This window comes from Tachysurus vachellii, chromosome 4 (assembly GCF_030014155.1).
Source record: "Tachysurus vachellii isolate PV-2020 chromosome 4, HZAU_Pvac_v1, whole genome shotgun sequence".
Classification (NCBI taxonomy): domain Eukaryota; kingdom Metazoa; phylum Chordata; class Actinopteri; order Siluriformes; family Bagridae; genus Tachysurus; species Tachysurus vachellii.
Window position 1 is genome coordinate 32,016,479 of NC_083463.1, and position 22,909 is coordinate 32,039,387.

Genomic DNA, 22,909 nt, shown 5'->3' on the forward strand with positions numbered 1-22,909 from the left:
TGAACACCAATCAGAGTCCAGAACTCAGCAGTGTCATGTTAGATATTTATTCTTTTTATTTTGTTTAAGATTAGAGAAAGGGGGCACGGTGGCTTAGTGGTTAGCACGTTCGCCTCACACCTCCAGGGTTGGGGGTTCGATTCCCGCCCCCGCCTTGTGTGTGTGGAGTTTGCATGTTCTCCCCGTGCCTCGGGGGTTTCCTCCCCCGGTCCAAAGACATGCATGGTAGGTTGATTGGCATCTCTGGAAAAATTGTCCCTAGTGTGTGATTGCGTGAGTGAATGAGTGTGTGTGTGTGCCCTGTGATGGGTTGGCACTCCATCCAGGGTGTATCCTGCCTTGTTGCCCGATGACGCCTGAGATAGGCACAGGCTCCCCGTGACCCGAGGTAGTTCGGATAAGCGGTAGAAAATGAATGAAGATTAGAGAACAAAAATAAAGTTTATTTCTAAAATAAATCTGCATTCTACATTTACGGCATTTAGTAGACACCTTTATCCAGAGTGACTTACATTTTACTTCAATTTATACAGCTGAGCAATTGAGGGTTAAGGGCCTTGCTCAGGGGCCCAGCAGTGGCAGCTTGGTGGACCTGGGAGTTGAACTCATGACTATATGATCAGTAGTCCAACACCTTAACCACTAGGCTACCACATCCCCTAGGCTGCACAGCTGTTTATGTGAGAAACTCAACTCAAAACATGACAAATTATGTTAATTAAACATCTTTATTTTTGGAAGTTTTGAGATAATTGTGTATAGTGTGTGTGATGTGTGTGATGTGTATAGTGTGTATATAGTGTGTGTGATGTATATAGTGTGTGTGATGTGTGTGTGTGTGTTTTTTTTATTTTTATTCCTTCTATGTGGTCTGGTTACATTTTCTCGTTGTACGCCGGAGGATTTCTCCCGGGTGCTGTAGCCATGGCGAAGCCGTGCATCGTATTGACCCCCTGTGAAAACAACAATAATCAATAAATCATTAAAAACTTGCTGGATTTGTTGTTAGCTACGATCGCTAATGAGCTAACGAGTAAATGATCAATTTCAAAGGCAAATAATAATTATAGTTGTTGTTGATCCTACAATGTTAGAGATCAATATAAATCTAAAATGTAACATAATTCCAGTAGATTAAATAGTTTATGTTGTATATTTTATGATAAACTCTTCTGAACTTTATACACAAACTCTAAATCTCCCTCCAGAACTTTTTGTTTTTGTTGCAAAAAGAAAAAGATTGTTGTTAAGCAGAACGCTAGATGATCAAAGCTGTTACTATGGCAACCGGTAGTAGAAACACCTACTGACAAATTAAGTGCAGCGACAGGAGAAATCTAATCTTTATATTGGTTTGTGGGCGTGGCTAAAGGTAGAATGTTCCGGGAAAACACTGAATTATTTACATCTGATTTGTCATTTTTTTATGAAGATTATTTCTCAATTTTGGGGCAGAAAGGTTTCAGAACCTTATGGTGGGTTTCAGCTGTGGGTTTCAGCTGTGGGTTTCTCTTACCAGCTGAGTGTGATGAGGTGGGAAAGGGTTGTTCACAGGATTACTAGGAGCAAAACTCTCAGGGTTCTGAACCACGTTGATGATGTTCAGCTGTAACACACACACAAACACACACAACTTTAAATTTACACAATAACACTGCATAAAGTACACAACATGATTACCGTAGTTACACTCTAAATGTCGCATTCTAACTCCCAGAATTCCTCACTACCTCACGATAGGGCACCAGAACTTTAGATGTTCTAACAAGGTTTCTTGAGGAGAATTTCTTCCTCTCACATCTGGAGATCTGAACCTACACCTGAACTGTCCACATGTGGTGTTGATAGAAATAAAGCTGAACTGAACTGAAGTGATTATCTGTGGAGCTGAAGGTGACCTCTGACCTGATCAGCTGACCTGCTATTCCACTGGAGGCTGTTTCACCTGCTGGATCTGAAGTAGCTTGGAGTTGAGCTCCAGCTAGCAGCAGCATCATGCATTCAGATATCAAGGAGAATAAAGTGAAAGGTCAGAAAGATGAAATGCTTTTCTTCTTCTTTATACTCACGGTCGGTTCACTGGTGCAGGTGGCTTTGCAGGTGAAGGCTGAAAGTGCGATAGAGATGCAGAACTGGAGCAGAGTGAAAACCAGCAGAACTCCAGTTATTCCCTGCCCCATGCTCTGAAATAAACATCACCATCACCATCACCATCATTTCACTTCACATCACTTCTATTCTTTCTTTCTTTGTAACTCCTTTTTTTGTATTACAAAATTCCTAAAATATATTTCACGATTACCAAAGTTTATATATTTTTATTTTTGTTGTTGATCAAATAACAACTAACAAATAAATCAAACCTCTGTGGCGTAGTTGCAACTGTAAGTGCTCCCATAGTAGCAGAATCTATATCTCTTTAAAGTCAGATCAAAAATCAGGAACATGATGGTGATTCCTGCAGATAGCGTGCTAAAAATATTCAGTGTCAGTGTGGCCTTCACCTGAGAGAAAAAACAGCAAAAAATAAATCAATAAATAAATTAATTTGCACAGACTCATATACGCTTTAGTCTGCTAGAACGTTTCCACTGTCAGCAGTTTGTTTGTTTGTTTGTTTGTTTGTTTGTTTTGTCAAAACTAGAAAATGAAACTATAAAGAAATTGTAGGATTTTTTTTGTATTTTATTGTAATTTAGGCAAATATAGACTAATTGTATTTTTTATTATTTAAATATTTATTTGTTTGTTTGTTTGTTTGTTTGTTTGTTTACCGAAACATTCTGTCTTTGTGGAAATTGTGTGATATTCAATTACATTTTATTTAAAATTCTTTACTGTTTACCTTTAAACAGATGTTCGAGTCTTTGTCATTGTTTTTTTGTTTTCTGGTTTCGTTTCTCATTCTGTATTGTTTGTGTTCATGTCAGTGTTTGTTACAGTGACATTTAGAAGCAAAACTATATCATCAGATAAAAGAAACAGAAATCATGTCGTACCACACAGGAGTTTAACTTGTTGCTCGCTGAAACAGCCAGAGAGCCGGAAATGATGTGCTGCGAGTACGGAAAAAAAAAACATTTTATTGAATCCTGAAATAATACCATTTTATATATTTGTATATTTATGTCATTACAACTGAAGAACACTAACAAACACTGGGCTCCAGAAGACGACTCCGGAGAAGATGATGAAGGACTCAGGGAAGGTCGCAGACACGATACCAAACAATAACGTCAAGAAACCTATCATTATCTGGACAGTCTGAGGTTAAAACAAACAGACACACACACACACACACACACACACACACACTTGTACTTTAAAAAATCTTTAAAAATCTTTTTAATGAATACTGTTGTGTGTCTACTGTATATAAACACAGAAAATCTACAACCACAGTTACTACCACAAGTACAGGTAAAGTACCACTACTACTATGACTACACAACTACCACTATAACTACACAACTACAACTATAACTACACAACTACTATTATAAGAGCAAGTGTTTTGTGATTGTGTTTGTTTGTGTAATTGTGTGTAATTGTATTATTGTGTAATTGTGTAATTCACCCCCAGAGCTTTGGGTTCTCCTTTCAGGAACTTTCTCAGTGGGCTGTGTGTCCGAGTGGAATTTTGTTCTGCTGTAGATGAGTGAAGATTTTGAGTGACGACGGTGTAGCCGCTTCCCACATTAGTGAAAGGTACAGGAACGCTGGCCATCTTTACACGGCATTCACTAAATTCCACGGGTTTCGTTACCACGACGTAAAGTGGGCGTGTTTCTGGAGCGTACCTACAATGGATAATGAAGGACAAAACAGTCATACAGGTAGATTTTATATTTTATATCTATTATGCTTTATTATCTTACAGTTAAGCTGTTTTCGAAAACAAATAAACAACCAAAAACTACGGTTAGGGTTAGATTATCAAATAGGCCACGCCTGTCCGATGACGCAATATCTGTTACGCTGTTCTGAATTCCCTGGAAATAAGTGCATCCCGTCTTTACACTACAAAGTCTGACCTTTTAATCTGACAACAAAAAAAAAATCATCACACACAGACAGAAGGAAAGACAGGAGTTTTAATAACACTTATTGATCCCGAGGTGTTTATTCTCTGCTTGAGTGTGAACACGTGGACTTGACTCAAGAAACTCGTTACAACTCTCAAAGGTCCGTATTGTCAGAAACTTCCAGAACCAAATTCATCCAGAAACGTCAAATACAAACAAAAAGGAAAAGGAGGAGTATGCTAATGTTAGCCTTGTGCTGTTGTAAGCAACGAGTCTTCAGGTGAAATTACATCCTCACACATATAAATTATTATTATTATTATTATTATTAGTAGTAGTAGTAGTAGTAGTAGTAATATTACTAATACTTCTGGTTTTTCTTTACAATTTAGCACAACATTTTAGTAGTTTTATTTTATAATATATAAGCTGTAAAGGTTTGCACCATTTTATCATCATGTAAAAGTATGTTAAAGCAAATTAAAAAATAATTGTATTTGTATTATAATCTGTAATAATCTGTATTATAATCTGTATTATAATCCGTATTAATCTCTATTATAATCTCTATTATAATCTGTATTATAATCTGAATCCCGAAGACGTTTCACTTTGACTGGTTCTTCTTCAATCCTCTGTTCTTTAGTAAAATCTTCATATCTGGAGTTTTTACGCTGAAGTTTAACATAAACACTGTTAGAGAGGAAACTTGTGTGAACACAAATTTCATAAGCTCACAACACAAACTAGTTGTGTATCATTACAACACTGAGAGGTTTGTCTTCATTGTGTAACTTATAAAGTTCAATTATTGTCCTCAATTCTTAATTATTGACTTTCACTGAAATACGTTTTATGTTTAATTTCTTCCTCTTTCTGATGTTATTTATATTTTCATTCATAATTATTTCTTGTCGTTTTTCCAGCAAGTCATTACTTTATTTATACTGAATTTGAGGAAGTAAAATTTCACCCGAGGAAAAAGCGCTAACTGAACACATTAAACACTGATCCTGTTACTTGTCTGTTAAAAACACAGAAATACTTTACTTCAGTTTGTTAATTCAATAAAGAGAAAAAGTCACATTTTACCTTCTGTCCTTTTAGCAGTGCTCTCTCTCTCTCTCTCTCTCTCTCTCTCTCTCTGCGTCTCTCGTTTCTTCTTCTGTACACTTCTGTTTCTTCACCACGCCTTTATCTTCTATCTGTTCTGAAAGGATTTTTAAGGTCTCAGTGATGCAGATATTCTCGGAATCCAGCAAAGTCATTGCTGAAACTAAAAAAAACGCTGCTACGTGACCAGATGTGTTATACATGTGAACTGGGTACAGGAACTGAAGATTTGGAGCGAAGCCCAGAATCCTGATGGTCCTGAGCTCACTGCACAGTTTTTATTGCTGACTCTCACCCAGTTTGTCCTGAACAGACGTTTCTGAGCACGACTGTGAAAATAAAATTCTCCTCTCTGTTACAATTGACTGGTTTTCTGTCACCATTTAAAACAATTTTTATTTCATTTCTGATAGCGTGTCTGTTGCTAAGCATCAAGCCGTAATGTTCTGACAGCTCATCGTTTCACACTGTGCACATTTGGCACCGTAGTGAAGGGTTAAATCATCACAAAACCTCAGAGCAGGTTTCATAACCGTGTTGTTTCAATTCTCCTTCTGCTGGGTTTTATTTTAGGAGTTTAGGAGCTAGAACAAATTTGATCAGCATGATGTCAAGCAAATGATCCAAAATGCAGCTGCACGGCTTGTTTTCAACCTGCCAAAGTTCTCCACACCACCCCGCTGCTGTGATCCCTCCACTGGCTTCCGGTAGCTGCACGCATCAGATTCAACACTGATGCTGGCCTACAAAGCCAAAAATGGACCAGCTCCCTCTTACCTCAAAGCCCTCATCACTCCTCGCACTACACCTCACACCCTCAGATCTACAGCACTGCTCGACTGGTTCCACCATCTCTCAGGGTAAGAGGCAAGTTTACTACAAGACTCTTCTCTGTTCTGCACCAAGGTGGTGGAATGAACTTCCCCTAGAGGTCCGGACAGCTGAGTCACTGGATATTTTCAAGCGGCGGTTGAAGACCTACTTATTCAGGAAACACTTCAACTAGCACTTCTTTCCTTGTCTTTTGCATTTAAAAAAAAAAAAAAAAACCTTTGACACTTTTTCATTGTAACTTTGAACAAATGTTTTAAACTCATGGTATCTTAAGTATGTAACTTAGTGAGCCAGCATTAATGTATTCAATGTTAGAGATTTAAGCACTTATTGTCAGCGTACGCGGGATAAAACGGACCCAAATGCAGGACAACAGAAACGGGATTTAATAAATAAAAAACACAAAACAGGACAAGGGCAACAACAGACATGAAGACAATCACAGAAGACAATAGGATTCCACGCTGCACGAAGCAACACGGCTCAATTAAATAATACAAATAATCATTAAACACAAGGGACAGGTGTGCAGAGGCGGGGCGGAAAAGACAAGGGCGGGGCAGACACGTGAACATGAAACATAAACAAAAGGCACATGGCCAAAGTCCAGGCAGAGTCCTGACACTTATGTACGCCGCTCTGGATAAGGGCGTCTGTCACATGCTGTAAATGTAAATGTAAATGTCAAAGATATTCCTGAGAAACCAAAAGGAATTGTGAACTCCTCTGGCTCTAATTCTATTTTTACCTCAAAAGATATTGAACAACAGGAAAATCACTCAAATTCTGTTTAAATCAAGAATTTATTTATTTATTTATTTATTTATTTATTTAGTTAGTTAGTTAGTTAGTTAGTTAGTTAGTTAGTTAGTTATTATTTCATTTTATGTTGTTTATTTATTATTATTATTAAATGTTTTATTTATTTATTATTAAATTATTATAATTATAAAATTATAATTTATTATTTCATTTATGTTATTTATTATTATTATTTCATATTATTTATTTATTTATTTATTTATTTAATTTATTTAATTTATTTATCCTAATGTATTTCCTGATGTGATATGAGAAGAGAATGATGCTCTGTTCTTGTTTTTGTTGTACAACACTGCAGCATGTCAGAGAGCGTGATGGTGAAATAGTTTACTGGGAAAAGAAAAGAAGGAAAACAGAAGTGAAGGTTTGGTCTGAGCTGTTCTCGTTATGGTGTTGGGTCATCCCAACAGTCCAGGAAACTGGGCAGGAGTCAAAGAAGAGAGAGAGAGAGAGAGAGAGAGAGAGAGAGAGAGAGAGAGAGAGAGAGAGATGTGGATGAGTTTAGCTGAATGTGGGGAATGCTGTTTTTTTTTTCATAAAACTATAATTCATTAACATCTCTTGCATAAAACATGAAGAAGTTGTATTAATGATAAACGCGTTTAACAAATTTGAATTTAAATTTGCATTTTAACTGAACTGATGTGGTTTACAAACCAAGCAGGGATTAAGATTGTTTTCAGAATGAGAGCCATTCAAGGGAATCATTGAGAGCATTTTTCTGCAGCTGCATCACTCTCTGGTTTGGGAACTGCACCATCTCTGGACACAAGACCCTGCAGCGGATAGTGAGGACAGCTGAGAAGATCATTGGAGTCTCTCTTCCCTCTATCAAATCAATCAAATTTTATTTGTCACATACACATACACACAGGGTACGACATGCAGTGAAATGCTTTCGTGGACATTTACACCACACGCTGCATCAGCAAAGCCAACAGCATTGTGGACGACCCCACACACCTCACACACTCTTCACCCCACACACCCCTCACACACACTCTTCCCCCTTCTGCCATCTGGAAAAAGGTTCAGAAGCATTCAGACCCTCACGACCAGACGGTGTAAGAGTTTCTTTACACAAGCCATCCGACACCTTAATAACTGAACTGCACTGTACTGAGCACAACATACACATCAACTACACAGACCTACACCAAATACACACTCCTAATATTAAAATAGTATGATGTTACTATAGTGTAGTGTTGTTGACATTGCTGAAAGAAATACCACTTAAAAATCTAATTCAATAAATGAATATAACTTAATATAATCTTCTACTTTTCTTTCCATACAAGCAGCAAATAATTAGTTGGATTTCTTTCTGGACCCTGACGGACGAGCCATGACAAAACAAACAAACAAACAAACAAATAAATAAATAAATGTGTTTTGTCCGTATCCGGCATGCATGCGTGTGTGTGTGTGTGTGTGTGTGTGTGTGTGTGTGTGTGTGTGTGTGTGTGGATATGGGTTTAAATCATGGGATGTTAGGCTCTGTGCGTTTCGACAGAAGGTCTGGGACTCAGTGACCTTCTTGGTGAATAATTTCTTATGAAGGCCTTTACTGGATTTTTCAGTCTGTGTAATAAACAGGGCTCAATAGTGTCACGCCCTGAGAGTGACAGTCCCTAATGTCGGTCTTTTGTCACGCTCTTCTGCCACACATTGTATTTCTCATGCAGAAAACCTTATCATTTATCATATATTTAATAAGAGTTTAATAAGGAATCAAGCACATCTCCCCTGGAGCTCTTAGTCGAGCCTGACACTTATCAGCCAATCAGAAAAAGAGGCTACACAACAGCCAATCAGAAAATAGCACTATTGTATCTGGGTAAGATTTAACGCAACAACCAATTTAAAAAAACAAACAAACATATTCATTAGAGAGGGTATTTTTGATGGTCAGTTTTGATGGTCAACAGGAGCTGATGAATGAGGAAAATCAGGGAAAAAAGAGTAGAAGGGGTGAACTCTGTGGAACAGGAAGTAGATAAGATTAGAAAGGATGAAGTCAGGAAGGCCTTGAAGAGGATGAAAAGTGGAAAGGCAGTTGGTCCTGACGACATCCCGGTAGAGGTCTGGAAGTGTCTAGGAGAGGCAGCAGTGGAATTTTTAACTAGTTTGTTCAACAGGGTATTAGAAAGTGAGAGGATGCCTGAGGAATGGAGAAGGAGTGTGTTAGTGCCGATCTTTAAGAATAAGGGTGACGTGCAGCAACTATAGGGGGATAAAGTTGATGAGCCATACAATGAAGTTGTGGGAAAGAGTAGTGGAAGCTAGGTTAAGGAAGGTGGTGGAAATTTGTGAGCAGCAGTATGGCTTCATGCCGAGAAAGAGCACAACAGATGCAATTTTTGCTCTGAGAATGTTGATGGAGAAGTATAGGGATGGTCTGAGGGAGTTGCACTGTGTGTTTGTAGACTTAGAGAAAGCGTATGACAGGGTGCCAAGAGAAGAGCTGTGGTACTGTATGAGGAAGTCAGGAGTAGCAGAGAAGTATGTCAGAGTGGTGCAGGACATGTATGAGAGGAGCAGGACAGTGGTGAGGTGTGCTGTAGGTCAGACAGAGGAGTTCACAGTGGAGGTGGGACTGCATCAGGGATCGGCTCTGAGCCCCTTCCTGTTTGCTATAGTGATGGACCAGTTGTCAGAGGAGGTCAGACAGGAGTCTCCTTGGACGATGATGTTTGCAGATGACATTGTGATCTGTAGTGAGAGCAGGGAGCAGGTGGAGGAAAACCTGGAGAGGTGGAGGTTTGCGCTGGAGAGAAGAGGAATGAAAGTCAGTCGTAGTAAGACTGAGTACATGTGTGTGAATGAAAGGGAGGGAAGTGGAATAGTAAGGTTACAGGGTGAAGAGGTGAAGAAGGTACAGGAGTTTAAGTACTTGGGGTCAACAGTCCAGAGTAATGGAGAGAGTGGGAAAGAAGTAAAGAAGCGAGTGCAGGCAGGTTGGAGTGGGTGGAGAAAGGTGTCAGGAGTTCTGTGTGATAGGAAAATATCAGCAAGAATCAAGGGAAAGGTGTACAGGACAGTGGTGAGACCGGCCGTGCTGTATGGTTTAGAGACAGTGACACTGAAGAAGAGACAGGAGTCAGAGCTTGAGGTAGCCGAACTGAAGATGTTGAGGTTCTCTTTGGGTGTGACAAGATTGGACAGGATTAGGAACGAGTACATCAGAGGGACAGCCCATGTTGGACGTTTGGGGGACAAAGTTAGGGAGGCGAGATTAAGATGGTTTGGACATGTTCAGAGGAGGGAGAGTGAGTATATTGGTAGGAGAATGTTGGACATGGAGCTGCCAGGCAGGAGGCAAAGAGGAAGGCCAAAGAGGAGGTATATGGATGTAATTAATGAGGATTTGAAGCTAGTGGGTGCAAGTGTTGAGGATGCAGAAGATAGGGTTAGGTGGAGAGAGATGATTCGCTGTGGCGACCCCTGAAGGGAAAAGCCGAAAGAAGAAGAAGAAGAAGAAGAAGAATGTGGTGTGATGTACAGTACGTGTGTTTGTGTTGTCTGGAGCTCGTGTGAGTCCGTAGTCCATCGTTCAGAGCCGAGGTGATGTGGTGATGGTGATATGGCCACGGCATCAGTTACACCTCTGAAATGCAGTCAGTTATTCACTCTGGTTTTCACTTTGGTTTGTTTTTGATGTTATTTTGTGTTGTTTGTACAGCGACCTTGGGAATGAAGAAGATATTGTGTGTTAAAGGTTAAAGAGAACATTACACATTAAAATCAAAACAGTTCACATAATGTGTTTTAATTAAAAACCGAAGATTGTGTGGAAATAAAGTCTCTCTCTCTCTCTCTCTCTCTCTCTCTCTCTCTCTCTCTCTCTCTCTCTCTCTCTCTCTCAGATGTACACATATTCTGGACTCTTACTGACATGCATCCACTCGGTTTAGAGCTTTTATTGCAACGCAGGAGGCTGATTTAAAACATTGTTCCTCAAAAGCTTCAATCTTCTCTCTCTTCATATTTCTGATTCTTAGTTCATGTCCCTTTCTCCTCTTTCTCTATCTTTCATTCCTCCTTTTTCATTTCTTCCTTGTTATATGCTCTGCTTCTCGTCTTTAAATCTTCAAGTTTCACTCACACATTTTCTCTCTCTCTCTCTCTCTCTCTCTCTCTCTCTCTCTCACCACACACACTCTTTCATGTTGAATAATGCAGTAGGTTTCGCTCTCTCACAGCCGGGTCCTGGAGCTCGGTTCACTGATTAGCGCTGCTCTGTGGCTCTGGAGGTCACAACACGTTAAAAGCGACAGACTTTTTTCAGTCCTTTCTGTTGCTTTGATTTTTTGTTTTTGTTGTTGTTCATTTTTCAGAAACCAAATCACTGCATAACTAACGTATTTTACTCGATTTTGTTTTGCTAGTTTTCTCGAAATGCGGAAAGAAGACTGGAGATGAAGATTTTAGATTTTAATTCTTTGCTTTTGGGCTTTAAAGATGCAACAAAACTAACTCCACTGAAGCTGCGGATTTGATCTTAGGCTTGATTTCATTCACAGGAGCACAGGTCAGTAGGCTATCTACTCCAGATGGTCTGGAGTGAATAGAGATGTAAATGAGACATTTTGCTTAAGAATTGAAGACATGCTCAGTGTCAGGACTCAGCCCGGACTTTTGGCCATGTGCTAGTGTTGTCGTTCCTCGTCACGTGTCTGCCCCGCCTTCGTCTGCTCCTCCCTGTCACCACACCTGCTCCTCATTGTGTCATCATTGTGTTTTATATTTAAGTGAGCCGCGTTGCCGATGGCAGCGTGGATCATTAGTTACGTTTACCTGTCGTCATGTCTAGTCCGTGTTAAATGTTGTCATTTGTATTGTTTTAGTTATTGTCATTTGGTCTATGTCTTCCTTTGTTTATTAAACCCCCTTCTTTTGAAGCTATCCTGCGTACGGGTCTGCCTCCTTCCATCTCCGGTTGTGACACTCAGGAACAATGAATAAGAGAAGTCCCTCTCCATTTCTTCTCTCTTTCTACCAATCCCAAGGCATCCAGAAATTGTACCAGCTCCGATTGTCTTCTGTGTCATGAAGATTTTGAACCTCCCTTGAGATGAGGCCGACTCTGTAAGGATCCTGAGGTCTCTGAGAGATGTTCCAGCTCCAGTTAGACTCTGCGATATTAAAGAGGAGATCCAACTCCATGTGGTCTTTGATGACATCAACCTCCTCATCACTACAACATTTATCAGACTGTATATTTATAATCACACCCCCAGTGTCACCCAGATGAGGATGAGGTTCCCCTTTGAGTCTGGTTCCTCTCAAGGTTCCTTCCTTTACCATCTAAGGGAGTTTTTCCTCCCCACAGTCACCTGAGTCACCTCAGACTTGCTCATTGGGGATAAATACAAACACATTTAAATATATCTAATATTAATCTTGAATTTTGCATTATATTATCCTTTATAATAAACTTTTGTTCTATGTTTATATTCTGTTAAGCTGCTTTGAGACAATGTCAATTGTAAAAACCGCTATACAAATAAATATGAATAGAATTGAATTGAATTAAAAGCAATGGTGTCTCCAGACCGCAGCATGTGCTATTCATCAGGAGGTCTTGGGCATGTTAACCTTCATATTAAATCATTGCATACATTTGTCTGAACGTCAGTCCGTGTAACATATAATAACTGTAATCTATTCTGGATCAGTTATTCAGTTACGGGAAGTCGTCTCCTAATGGTTTGAGAGTTTGACTCCTAACCCTAAGGTTGTGGGTTTGAGTCTCGGGCCGGCAATACCACGACTGAGGTGCCCTTGAGCAAGGCACTGACTTCCTACTGAATTCCTGTGGATTCTTCACTTTGTCTGCAGATTGTGGCATAAAATAATAAATAAACAAATAAATAATTCAACAGAATTTAACACTGATTAATTTGACACTTACTGTAATTTGAGATCTGAGTCCCGTGATGTCGGTGTGTTACGAAGGCAGTCTATAATCCGCTGGATGCTTCGAGTGAACATCTTGTGTACTGTATGCAGTTTGTATGTGAGTCTTGTTGTAACACGTCTGTTTCTCTTTATCCTCCATTAACCCTGATGACTCAATAAAAGTTCCTGTTTTCCTGTGTAAGGTTTCACCTTCCTTTCCTGGTGTTGACCTTTTCCCTTTCTCCACTTTCTTCCAAATCACAGCGTTTAAAAATAAACAATGAAATTTTTTTATTTTTTATTTTTTTGTCCTCGACAGTACAAGTGTGTTTTTTGTGCTTGAGGTTTGCTCGAGTTCGAGTGAGAACAATGGGGAAAATCAGGAAACGACACTGGGATAAAACATGGATACGGATCTGAACCAGGAGGTAAAATCACTAATCAGTGTGAGAGTCGACAGTTAACTGAAGATAGAGACAGAAAATAAAACGAGCTGGGAGTCACTTAGCATGAAACATTAAATATGTGCAGAACAGAAAGGTTTATACAATAACTAACTGGGTAGGTGAGAGAGAAATAAGGGTCATAATCCGTCAAAGTGACAGTTTTACATCCCTATACTTGTCTCTTATCAGTAGATAAGACAGCTGTCATTATCGATACATTTTTAGAAATTAGTTTTTTAATTATGTTTTATTAATTAATTAATTAATTATTTAATTTATTTATTTTATTTGAAATTAGTTGTTGAAATGAATAAAAGTCAAAGGTTATACCTTTGATCTGGTATATGTATGTTTTTGTTCGAAATGAGCTAGGAGAAAAGTATTTAAAACTCACATGTTTGATCCGGGTGTGTATAAGAAATTAATGAAATGAATTAAGAAATTAATGAATGTCAAACCATTGATCTGGCATATGTATGTTTTTGTTCCAAATGAGCTAGGAGACAAGTACTTAAAACTCACATGTTTTGATCCGGGGGTGGTTTGTGATAGGGTTACCCCTCCCCTCAGAATGAATGTTTGTGACTTAGCAAAAAACGCGCACACACGTCCCTGAGCGGACGCGCCCACCACGTGAGTTGTGTCTGTTTTCAAGTAGATAGGAGAAAAGTACTTAAAACTCACGTTTGATCTGGGGGTGTATAAGAAATTAATGAAGGTCAAACCATTGATCTGGCATATGTATGTCTTTGTTCCAAATGAGCTATTTTATTAATCTAATTTTTTTTTTATTAACTTAAACTATTAGCAGTATGTGTTAAGTATGTGACACTTAAGAGTAAAATTTCACTGTACTTATTTTTGTTGTTTCAACATTAGAATTTCAAAGGTTTTTGAAAACTGAGGTAAAATGAGCTGCAAGCAAACTATTATACAACTCTCCAACATATAATGATAAAATATTTAAACTGAAAAAATCAAATAAACATTTTAAATTATATATTTTAAAATATTTCACTTCAACTAAATTCATGAAGGTTGGATCTTAATTATCAATATGTATAAAGATTTTTTTTTCAAGAATAGTATAAAATTACAATATAATGAATAATAACATTCTCCAAAATGCCTGTTTACTTTCTTAAAAAATACTGTTTGAATTTTTTTTTTTTTTTTTTAAATCCCTTGTGTTTTGCGAGATTTAATTAAGGGTTACTGTCTGCACTAAGCATCCCGGTTGATTTAAGGACTGGTTTTCTTTGGCTCATGTGTCTAAGATGAAGAAAATATCAACATTCAAGACGTTCTACAAGATTTTTTTATTTATTTTTTTTTCAGCTAAGGGATAGAATAACTGAAAACTTTGAGCATGTCTACAGTGCACTACAAAACACTATCCATAGTGAATAGCTATGGATAACCATATTCTAAGATGAAGAAAATATCAACATTCTAGACTTTCTAGGGAATTCTTACATCTAAGGGATAGAATAAAGAATTGTTGAGACATTTTTACATTGGACATGACACAGAAGCGCTCGAATAATTCTCCCACTTCGGAAGCTAAAAAATTAGAATTGAAAATAATCCTACATCCCATGATTTCTGCTTTGGTGGAACCTCGACTTTTTCAAGTAGTCAGTACTGTAAATCCAAATGCTCAAAATAATTAAATACATTGAGTAGTGTCAACTTAATTTTATAAAACTATTCAACTAACTTAAGTATTTTAAGTCTCTAGTACTTTTTTCAGATTTTATTAAACTAATTATTTTTTATTAACTTAAACTATTAAGTATGTGACACTTAAGAGTATAATTTCATTGTACTTATTTCTGTTACCTCTGGATCAATTATGCACAATTTTGGGGTGTCATGTCACTGCTATGCGGACGACACACACTGCTATGCGGACGACACACAACTTTATGTACCTATTAAACGCAAAGATAACTCAGCACACAAGAGATTGGAGGCTTGCCTGCAAGAACTCAAATTATGGCTTACAAATAATTTTATGATACTTAACGATGACAAAAACCAAATCATTCAATTTGGACCAAAAGAGCACCCAGATGAAGTTTCTATTAACCTTGGTACTCTTAATCCTTATCTTACTTCTGATGTTAAAGATCTAGGATTTTGGCCTTAAATTAGACAAACAAATCAACACTATAGTTAGTACCAGCTTCTTTCATATTCGCAGGACAGCTAAAGTCAAAACATTCTTAAGCAGGAAACGTTTTGAAACAGTTATCCACGCTTTCTATCTCAACTCGACTTGACTACTGTAATTCTTTGTACTCTGGGTTACCTCTCTCTTCCATCTCTCGTCTTCAAATGGTTCAAAATGTGGCAGCCCGTCTACTCACCGGTAGCCGCAAACAAGACCATATTACACCAATCTTACGTTCTTTGCACTGGCTGCCAGTTCGATACCGTATCGAATACAAGATTCTCCTATTGGTCTACAAAGCTCTCAATAATCTAGCTCCCAAATATTTATCTGATTTGATTGTTATGTACAATCCTTCAAGATCACTTAGATCCCAAAATGGCCATCTTGTACTGGTACCATGATCCCGTCTGCAATGCAGGGGAGACCGAGCTTTCGTACCTGTAGTAGCGGGCCCTAAGATGTGGAATAGCTTGCCACCCCCAGTCGGAACTGCTTCTACTTTTGCTGAATTTAAATCCATGTTAAAAACACACCTTTTTTTGGTAACTTGCACGTGTTCTTTTATATTTATGTTCTTTCTTTTTTCCTTTTCTTTTATCTCTATGTACAGCACTTTGGCCAGCTCAGGCGGATTTTAAATGTGCTTTATAAATAAAAATTGAATTGAATTGAATTGAAATCGTTGTTGCAACATTAGAATTTCAAAAGTTTTTGAAATATTGAGGTAAAATGAGCTGCAAGCAAACTATTATACAACTCTCCAACATATAATAAATTATTTAAACTGAAAAAAATCAAATAAACATTTTAAATTAATCAGGATTATTGGTGACACGGTAAGTGTTCAATGTGTTTTTACAAGCTATTACAAGTATGCCATTTTTATGTAGTGAATTTCCATAGTAAACAGTTACACTGGTTTAATCTAAACAAAACTTTATAGACACTGTTCATCCGTGTATTCACAGTTCATAGATGTGTCTAAAGGAATAATTAAACAATGATAATGAACAACCCATGTGGTAATGCTGTCACTATGCAAAGTGAAGTGCGTGTTACAAAAGCGATAGATTATTTTTCAAGACATTTGGCCGTTTTTAATCTTAAACCTCTGTAAATGATCTTGTAATGTACACCAATGCTACATGTGACATTTAAAAACAACAAAAGCAATCTTTACTAGCATAAAACTAATATTAACTGGTATGGACAAAAACTAAATAAAATTGAAAAGATACTTTTTCTAATACAGTAGGAGAGTGAGAAAGCAAGTGCGATTGCAGAAATATGTAGGAAAACAACTATACAATTTAATAAGCTTTAAAACTAAGTTGGCAAAGTAATGTAGAACTATATTGTGGTCAAGTTCTGACAGAATGATATTTGCACATCTGAGAACGTCTGTTCAGAATCTAAAGTATAAAGCAGTGCTCTCTGGTATAAGTCCAGAACTACTACCATATTCCTACTTGATATTGAACCACTAACACTACGTCAATGATGTAGTACCCGTCTTATACTGTTATAACATAAAACATTAATATACAATTATCTATCTCTACACGTCATATGAAACAAACACACTACTATGAAAACAGTATTAGTTGTATTCCAGCGTCATGATTTTATAACTTTATAGTAATTAACTTTGTGTTAAGCATAAGGAATTCTAAGAACCTATAAAGAACCTACCCCTCATTAGCAAGATGATGCAGACCACATTTGCCCTGCGACGACAGACCATTATGAACCAGTGAAAGAGCTAATGGAACTCTGGCCTGTTCTTAAAATGGAGTCTGAGGTAATGTGGTCTGCATCATCTTTACAACTAATACTGTTTTCATAGTAGTGTGTTTGTTTCATATGACGTGTAGAGATAGATAATTGTATATTAATGTTTTATGTTATAACAGTATAAGACGGGTACTACATCATTGACGTAGTGTTAGTGGTTCAATATCAAGTAGGAATATGGTAGTAGTTCTGGACTTATACCAGAGAGCACTGCTTTATACTTTAGATTCTGAACAGACGTTCTCAGATGTGCAAATATCATTCTGTCAGAACTTGACCACAATATAGTTCTACATTACTTTGCCAACTTAGTTTTAAAGCATATTAAATTGTATAGTTGTTTTCCTACATATTTCTGCAATCGCACTTGCTTTCTCACTCTCCTACTGTATTAGAAAAAGTATCTTTTCAATTTTATTTAGTTTTTGTCCATACCAGTTAATATTAGTTTTATACTAGTAAAGATTGCTTTTGTTGTTTTTAAATGTCACATGTAGCATTGGTGTACATTACAAGATCATTTACAGAGGTTTAAGATTAAAAACTGCCAAATGTCTTGAAAAATAATCTATCGCTTTTGTAACACGCACTTCACTTTGCATAGTGACAGCATTACCACATGGGTTGTTCATTATCATTGTTTAATTATTCCTTTAGACACATCTATGAACTGTGAATACACGGATGAACAGTGTCTATAAAGTTTTGTTTAGATTAAACCAGTGTAACTGTTTACTATGGAAATTCACTACATAAAAATGGCATACTTGTAATAGCTTGTAAAAACACATTGAACACTTACTGTGTCACCAATAATCCTGATTAATTTAAAATGTTTATTTGATTTTTTTCAGTTTAAATAATTTATTATATGTTGGAGAGTTGTATAATAGTTTGCTTGCAGCTCATTTTACCTCAATATTTCAAAAACTTTTGAAATTCTAATGTTGCAACAACAATTTCAATTCAATTCAATTCAATTTTATTTATAAAGCACATTTAAAATCCGCCTGAGCTGGCCAAAGTGCTGTACATAGAGATAAAAGAAAAGGAAAAAAGAAAGAACATAAATATAAAAGAACACGTGCAAGTTACCAAAAAAAGGTGTGTTTTTAACATGGATTTAAATTCAGCAAAAGTAGAAGCAGTTCCGACTGGGGGTGGCAAGCTATTCCACATCTTAGGGCCCGCTACTACAGGTACGAAAGCTCGGTCTCCCCTGCATTGCAGACGGGATCATGGTACCAGTACAAGATGGCCATTTTGGGATCTAAGTGATCTTGAAGGATTGTACATACTGTAACAATCAAATCAGATAAATATTTGGGAGCTAGATTATTGAGAGCTTTGTAGACCAATAGGAGAATCTTGTATTCGATACGGTATCGAACTGGCAGCCAGTGCAAAGAACGTAAGATTGGTGTAATATGGTCTTGTTTGCGGCTACCGGTGAGTAGACGGGCTGCCACATTTTGAACCATTTGAAGACGAGAGATGGAAGAGAGAGGTAACCCAGAGTACAAAGAATTACAGTAGTCAAGTCGAGTTGAGATAAAAAGCGTGGATAACTGTTTCAAAACGTTTCCTGCTTAAGAATGTTTTGACTTTAGCTAACCTGCAAATGTGAAACAAGCTGGTACTAACTATAGTGTTGATTTGTTTGTCTAATTTAAGGCCAAAATCCTAGATCTTTAACATCAGAAGTAAGATAAGGATTAAGAGTACCAAGGTTAATAGAAACTTCATCTGGGTGCTCTTTTGGTCCAAATTGAATGATTTGGTTTTTGTCATCGTTAAGTATCATAAAATTATTTGTAAGCCATAATTTGAGTTCTTGCAGGCAAGCCTCCAATCTCTTGTGTGCTGAGTTATCTTTGCGTTTAATAGGTACATAAAGTTGTGTGTCGTCCGCATAGCAGTGTGTGTCGTCCGCATAGCAGTGACATGACACCCCAAAATTGTGCATAATTGATCCAGAGGTAACAGAAATAAGTACAATGAAATTATACTCTTAAGTGTCACATACTTAATAGTTTAAGTTAATAAAAAATAATTAGCTTAATAAAATCGGAAAAAAGTACTAGAGACTTAAAATACTTAAGTTAGTTGAATAGTTTTATAAAATTAAGTTGACACTACTCAATGTATTTAATTATTTTTGAGCATTTGGATTTACAGTACTGACTACTTGAAAAAGTCGAGGTTCCACCAAAGCAGAAATCATGGGATGTAGGATTATTTTCAATTCTAATTTTTTAGCTTCCGAAGTGGGAGAATTATTCGAGCGCTTCTGTGCCATGTCCAATGTAAAAATGTCTCAACAATTCTTTATTCTATCCCTTAGCTGTAAGAATTCCCTAGAAAGTCTAGAATGTTGATATTTTCTTCATTTTAGAATATGGTTATCCATAGCTATTCACTATGGATAGTGTTTTGTAGTGCACTGTAGACATAAATTGTAGACAATTTATCATTATATGTTGGAGAGTTGTATAATAGTTTGCTTGCAGCTCATTTTACCTCAGTTTTCAAAAACCTTTGAAATTCTAATGTTGAAACAACAAAAATAAGTACAGTGAAATTTTACTCTTAAGTGTCACATACTTAACACATACTGCTAATAGTTTAAGTTAATAAAAAAAAAATTAGATTAATAAAATAGCTCATTTGGAACAAAGACATACATATGCCAGATCAATGGTTTGACCTTCATTAATTTCTTATACACCCCCAGATCAAACGTGAGTTTTAAGTACTTTTCTCCTATCTACTTGAAAACAGACACAACTCACGTGGTGGGCGCGTCCGCTCAGGGACGTGTGTGCGCGTTTTTTGCTAAGTCACAAACATTCATTCTGAGGGGAGGGGTAACCCTATCACAAACCACCCCCGGATCAAAACATGTGAGTTTTAAGTACTTGTCTCCTAGCTCATTTGGAACAAAAACATACATATGCCAGATCAATGGTTTGACATTCATTAATTTCTTAATTCATTTCATTAATTTCTTATACACACCCGGATCAAACATGTGAGTTTTAAATACTTTTCTCCTAGCTCATTTCGAACAAAAACATACATATACCAGATCAAAGGTATAACCTTTGACTTTTATTCATTTCAACAACTAATTTCAAATAAAATAAATAAATTAAATAATTAATTAATTAATAAATAAAACATAATTAAAAAACTAATTTCTAAAAATTTATCAATAATGACAGCTGTCTTATCTACTGATAAGAGACAAGTATAGGGATGTAAAACTGTCACTTTGACGGATTATGACCCTTATTTCTCTCTTAGGTGTTCAAATCAATGGAAAATACCACAGCAGCTACGACTGCAGCCACCACACTGATTACATTCATAACCACTGAGACTTTCACCTACCGAGAGAGGAAACAGCACAGAGATAGAGGTGTAATAAACAGTCACAGCTACATGTACAGTGAAACAATGGGCCTCATTTATCAGTGATCAATATTTCTATGTTTTTCTATCATCAGTCTGCACCTATATGGAGGCCTTACAGCTAGTTAAACTAGTTAATAAACCACTGATATTATTTGTGTTTGTTAAATGGGTTTATTAATGGGTAATGGTGTATAATTGAAATGAACTGATTTAAACTTCACTGCATAATCTGATAAACTGATCAAATTTACATTCCTTTTTCTTCATCTAAATCAAATTTAATTTAATATGTCAATGCTTCAACTCAGCACGATAAATGAGGTCTATTGCTTTTTCAAACCTGAAATCTGTAAATAGAATTTTAAGTACATCCTCAGGTTTACACACCACAGAGGGTCTATTGCAGTGAACAGTGCACATTTATCTGGCATTACTCTTTCCTGGGGCAGATCAGACATTTTTTGTTCCATCAGCCTTCCTCAGCTTCTTCTGCAGGTCACACACACTGACAGGACCTTTCTGGCAGCGGAGTTTGCATTGATTATCTCTGACGCAGCCTGGACAACGTGTGGTTTCTTCCTGCATGGCACAGTTGTAGGTGAATATGCCGCAGACTTACTGTTGCCACATGCATGTCTTTATGCAGTATGACAGGGTGCTTGGTCTCTGATGGTAATGCTGCCCTCTTGAGGCGGACGCCCACACTGACGATTCCATTGTCAATCACTGGATCTAGCCTGTACAAGTTACTGTCCTTTAGGACGCTCTTAGTGGCACTGAGTGAACGGATTTCAGCTTGTAGCCTTCAATGTTGCTCAAACCAAATGATTGAATGCTCTGCTTCTGCCAGGTCTTCACATGTTAAATGTTGTCCTTATAGTGTGCTCTTAAAATGTTGCATTTTTTGTGCCACCCTTTGCTTTTTTGGTGTTTACATCTTCCTCTGACTGTTGTGTCATGGCTGAAAGTTCTTATCTTTTCTGGGACAGTACTGTGAGGAGCTCCTTCACCTTTAAAAACCAGGCCACAGCCCTCCTCAGCTTCACCCAGCACAAGAAGTAGAAGACAAGGAAGCAGGTGGGGCTTGTCCTCTCCTCTACAACAGCACTGACCGTTACATCCTTCTTTATTTCAGGGTCATCAGCAGGGATTAGTTTTGCAAACAATATTTGTTATTCAATATTTTATTGTTCCAGTTGTTGCGTGGTGGTGCGTAAAGGTACTGCACTTTTGATCCAGTCTTTAATTCAACTCCTCTTGACATTTGTATTTCAGTATGGATTGCTATCATCAAACCCATGTACAACATTAGCAGTCATAATTACATACCATTGTCTTTGAATGGAGGGGGAACACTGGTTGTGGGCGAAGGCCTTTCACGTCGTCGGCATCCAGAGAACAAAGGATGAATTAAACAATCCTTATGCAGCCATCCGTGCATCAATCAACAATAATCCACAAGATATGACTTTGCTGAATCGTCCTTTAGGTCCTAGGGCAGGTTTTTTATTGTTGTAGTGACTATTTGTCAAAAAATAATTCAAACTTAACTCCAAAATAACTCAAATAATCACCAAGATACACCATGGGTTGTGGTTTCGTAGTTAAAGGATTGAGTCCAAGCCAGGTGATGCAATTGGTGAGATTTATTAAAGGGTTTGCAGGCAAACAAACAATTTTGCATCTCCTGCTACCTTGTGCCCAACTGGCCTAACCCGATAGAAAAGAAATACTAAGTGCTAAACCAATCAAATTAGCAGATTACTAAGAAAAGTAAACATATTCTAATTAACATAAAAATTAACACAAGACCAAAAAATTAACTACTTAACAAATAAACTAAATTTTAACATTACACAAACAAAAATAGACAAACAGCTCCTACAAACATGTTTATAAAGCATTTCTCAACACTCAGTAACTCCATCTAAATAATTACTAACACTTTCTAAATGATCTTATGAACCACTGACAATAATTTATTACTTATTTTAAAAATATAAATTGATCAATAATAAAGTATGTACATGTAATTACTAAGCACATGATTTATGCTTTTTGATCAATAATAATAATTTATAATGACATTATGACTATTACTATAGAAGCAATGCTTTGTAAATGATTAATTAAGTATTTACTCATGATTAACTAATGAATGTAGTGCCATTTTATTGATTTTTTCCAGAAGGAACTGACTGAACACAAACAACTGTAGCAACAGAATATAATATACAATGATGCAAAAAATAAAAATATAATATTTATGCTGGTTTATATAAAGTCATGATGGAAATAGGAAAGTAAAAAAATAAACAGATAGTCAGTGTGTTATTCAGAGCCCTAGTGGGATTAATGAACACTTTAATGGGGTA

General features: G+C 37.0%; 2 protein-coding genes across 2 annotated transcripts in view; both read right to left on the reverse strand.

Annotated features, from left to right (window-relative positions):
- The window catches only part of LOC132845022 (membrane-spanning 4-domains subfamily A member 12-like), a 58,167-nt gene that overhangs the window by 16,836 nt on the left and 18,422 nt on the right, over positions 1–22,909 (reverse strand). The window lies entirely within an intron of this gene.
- LOC132845021 (membrane-spanning 4-domains subfamily A member 4A-like) overlaps positions 1–22,909 on the reverse strand; it is a 34,290-nt gene that overhangs the window by 3,993 nt on the left and 7,388 nt on the right. Inside the window, exons 2-7 of the mRNA XM_060868995.1 lie at positions 3,154–3,264; positions 3,000–3,056; positions 2,364–2,504; positions 2,070–2,183; positions 1,517–1,606; positions 880–953 (exon numbers count right to left, since the gene is read on the reverse strand). Of these exons, the coding sequence (XP_060724978.1) occupies positions 880–953; positions 1,517–1,606; positions 2,070–2,183; positions 2,364–2,504; positions 3,000–3,056; positions 3,154–3,264 (587 nt within the window). The remainder of the gene's footprint in view (positions 1–879; positions 954–1,516; positions 1,607–2,069; positions 2,184–2,363; positions 2,505–2,999; positions 3,057–3,153; positions 3,265–22,909) is intronic.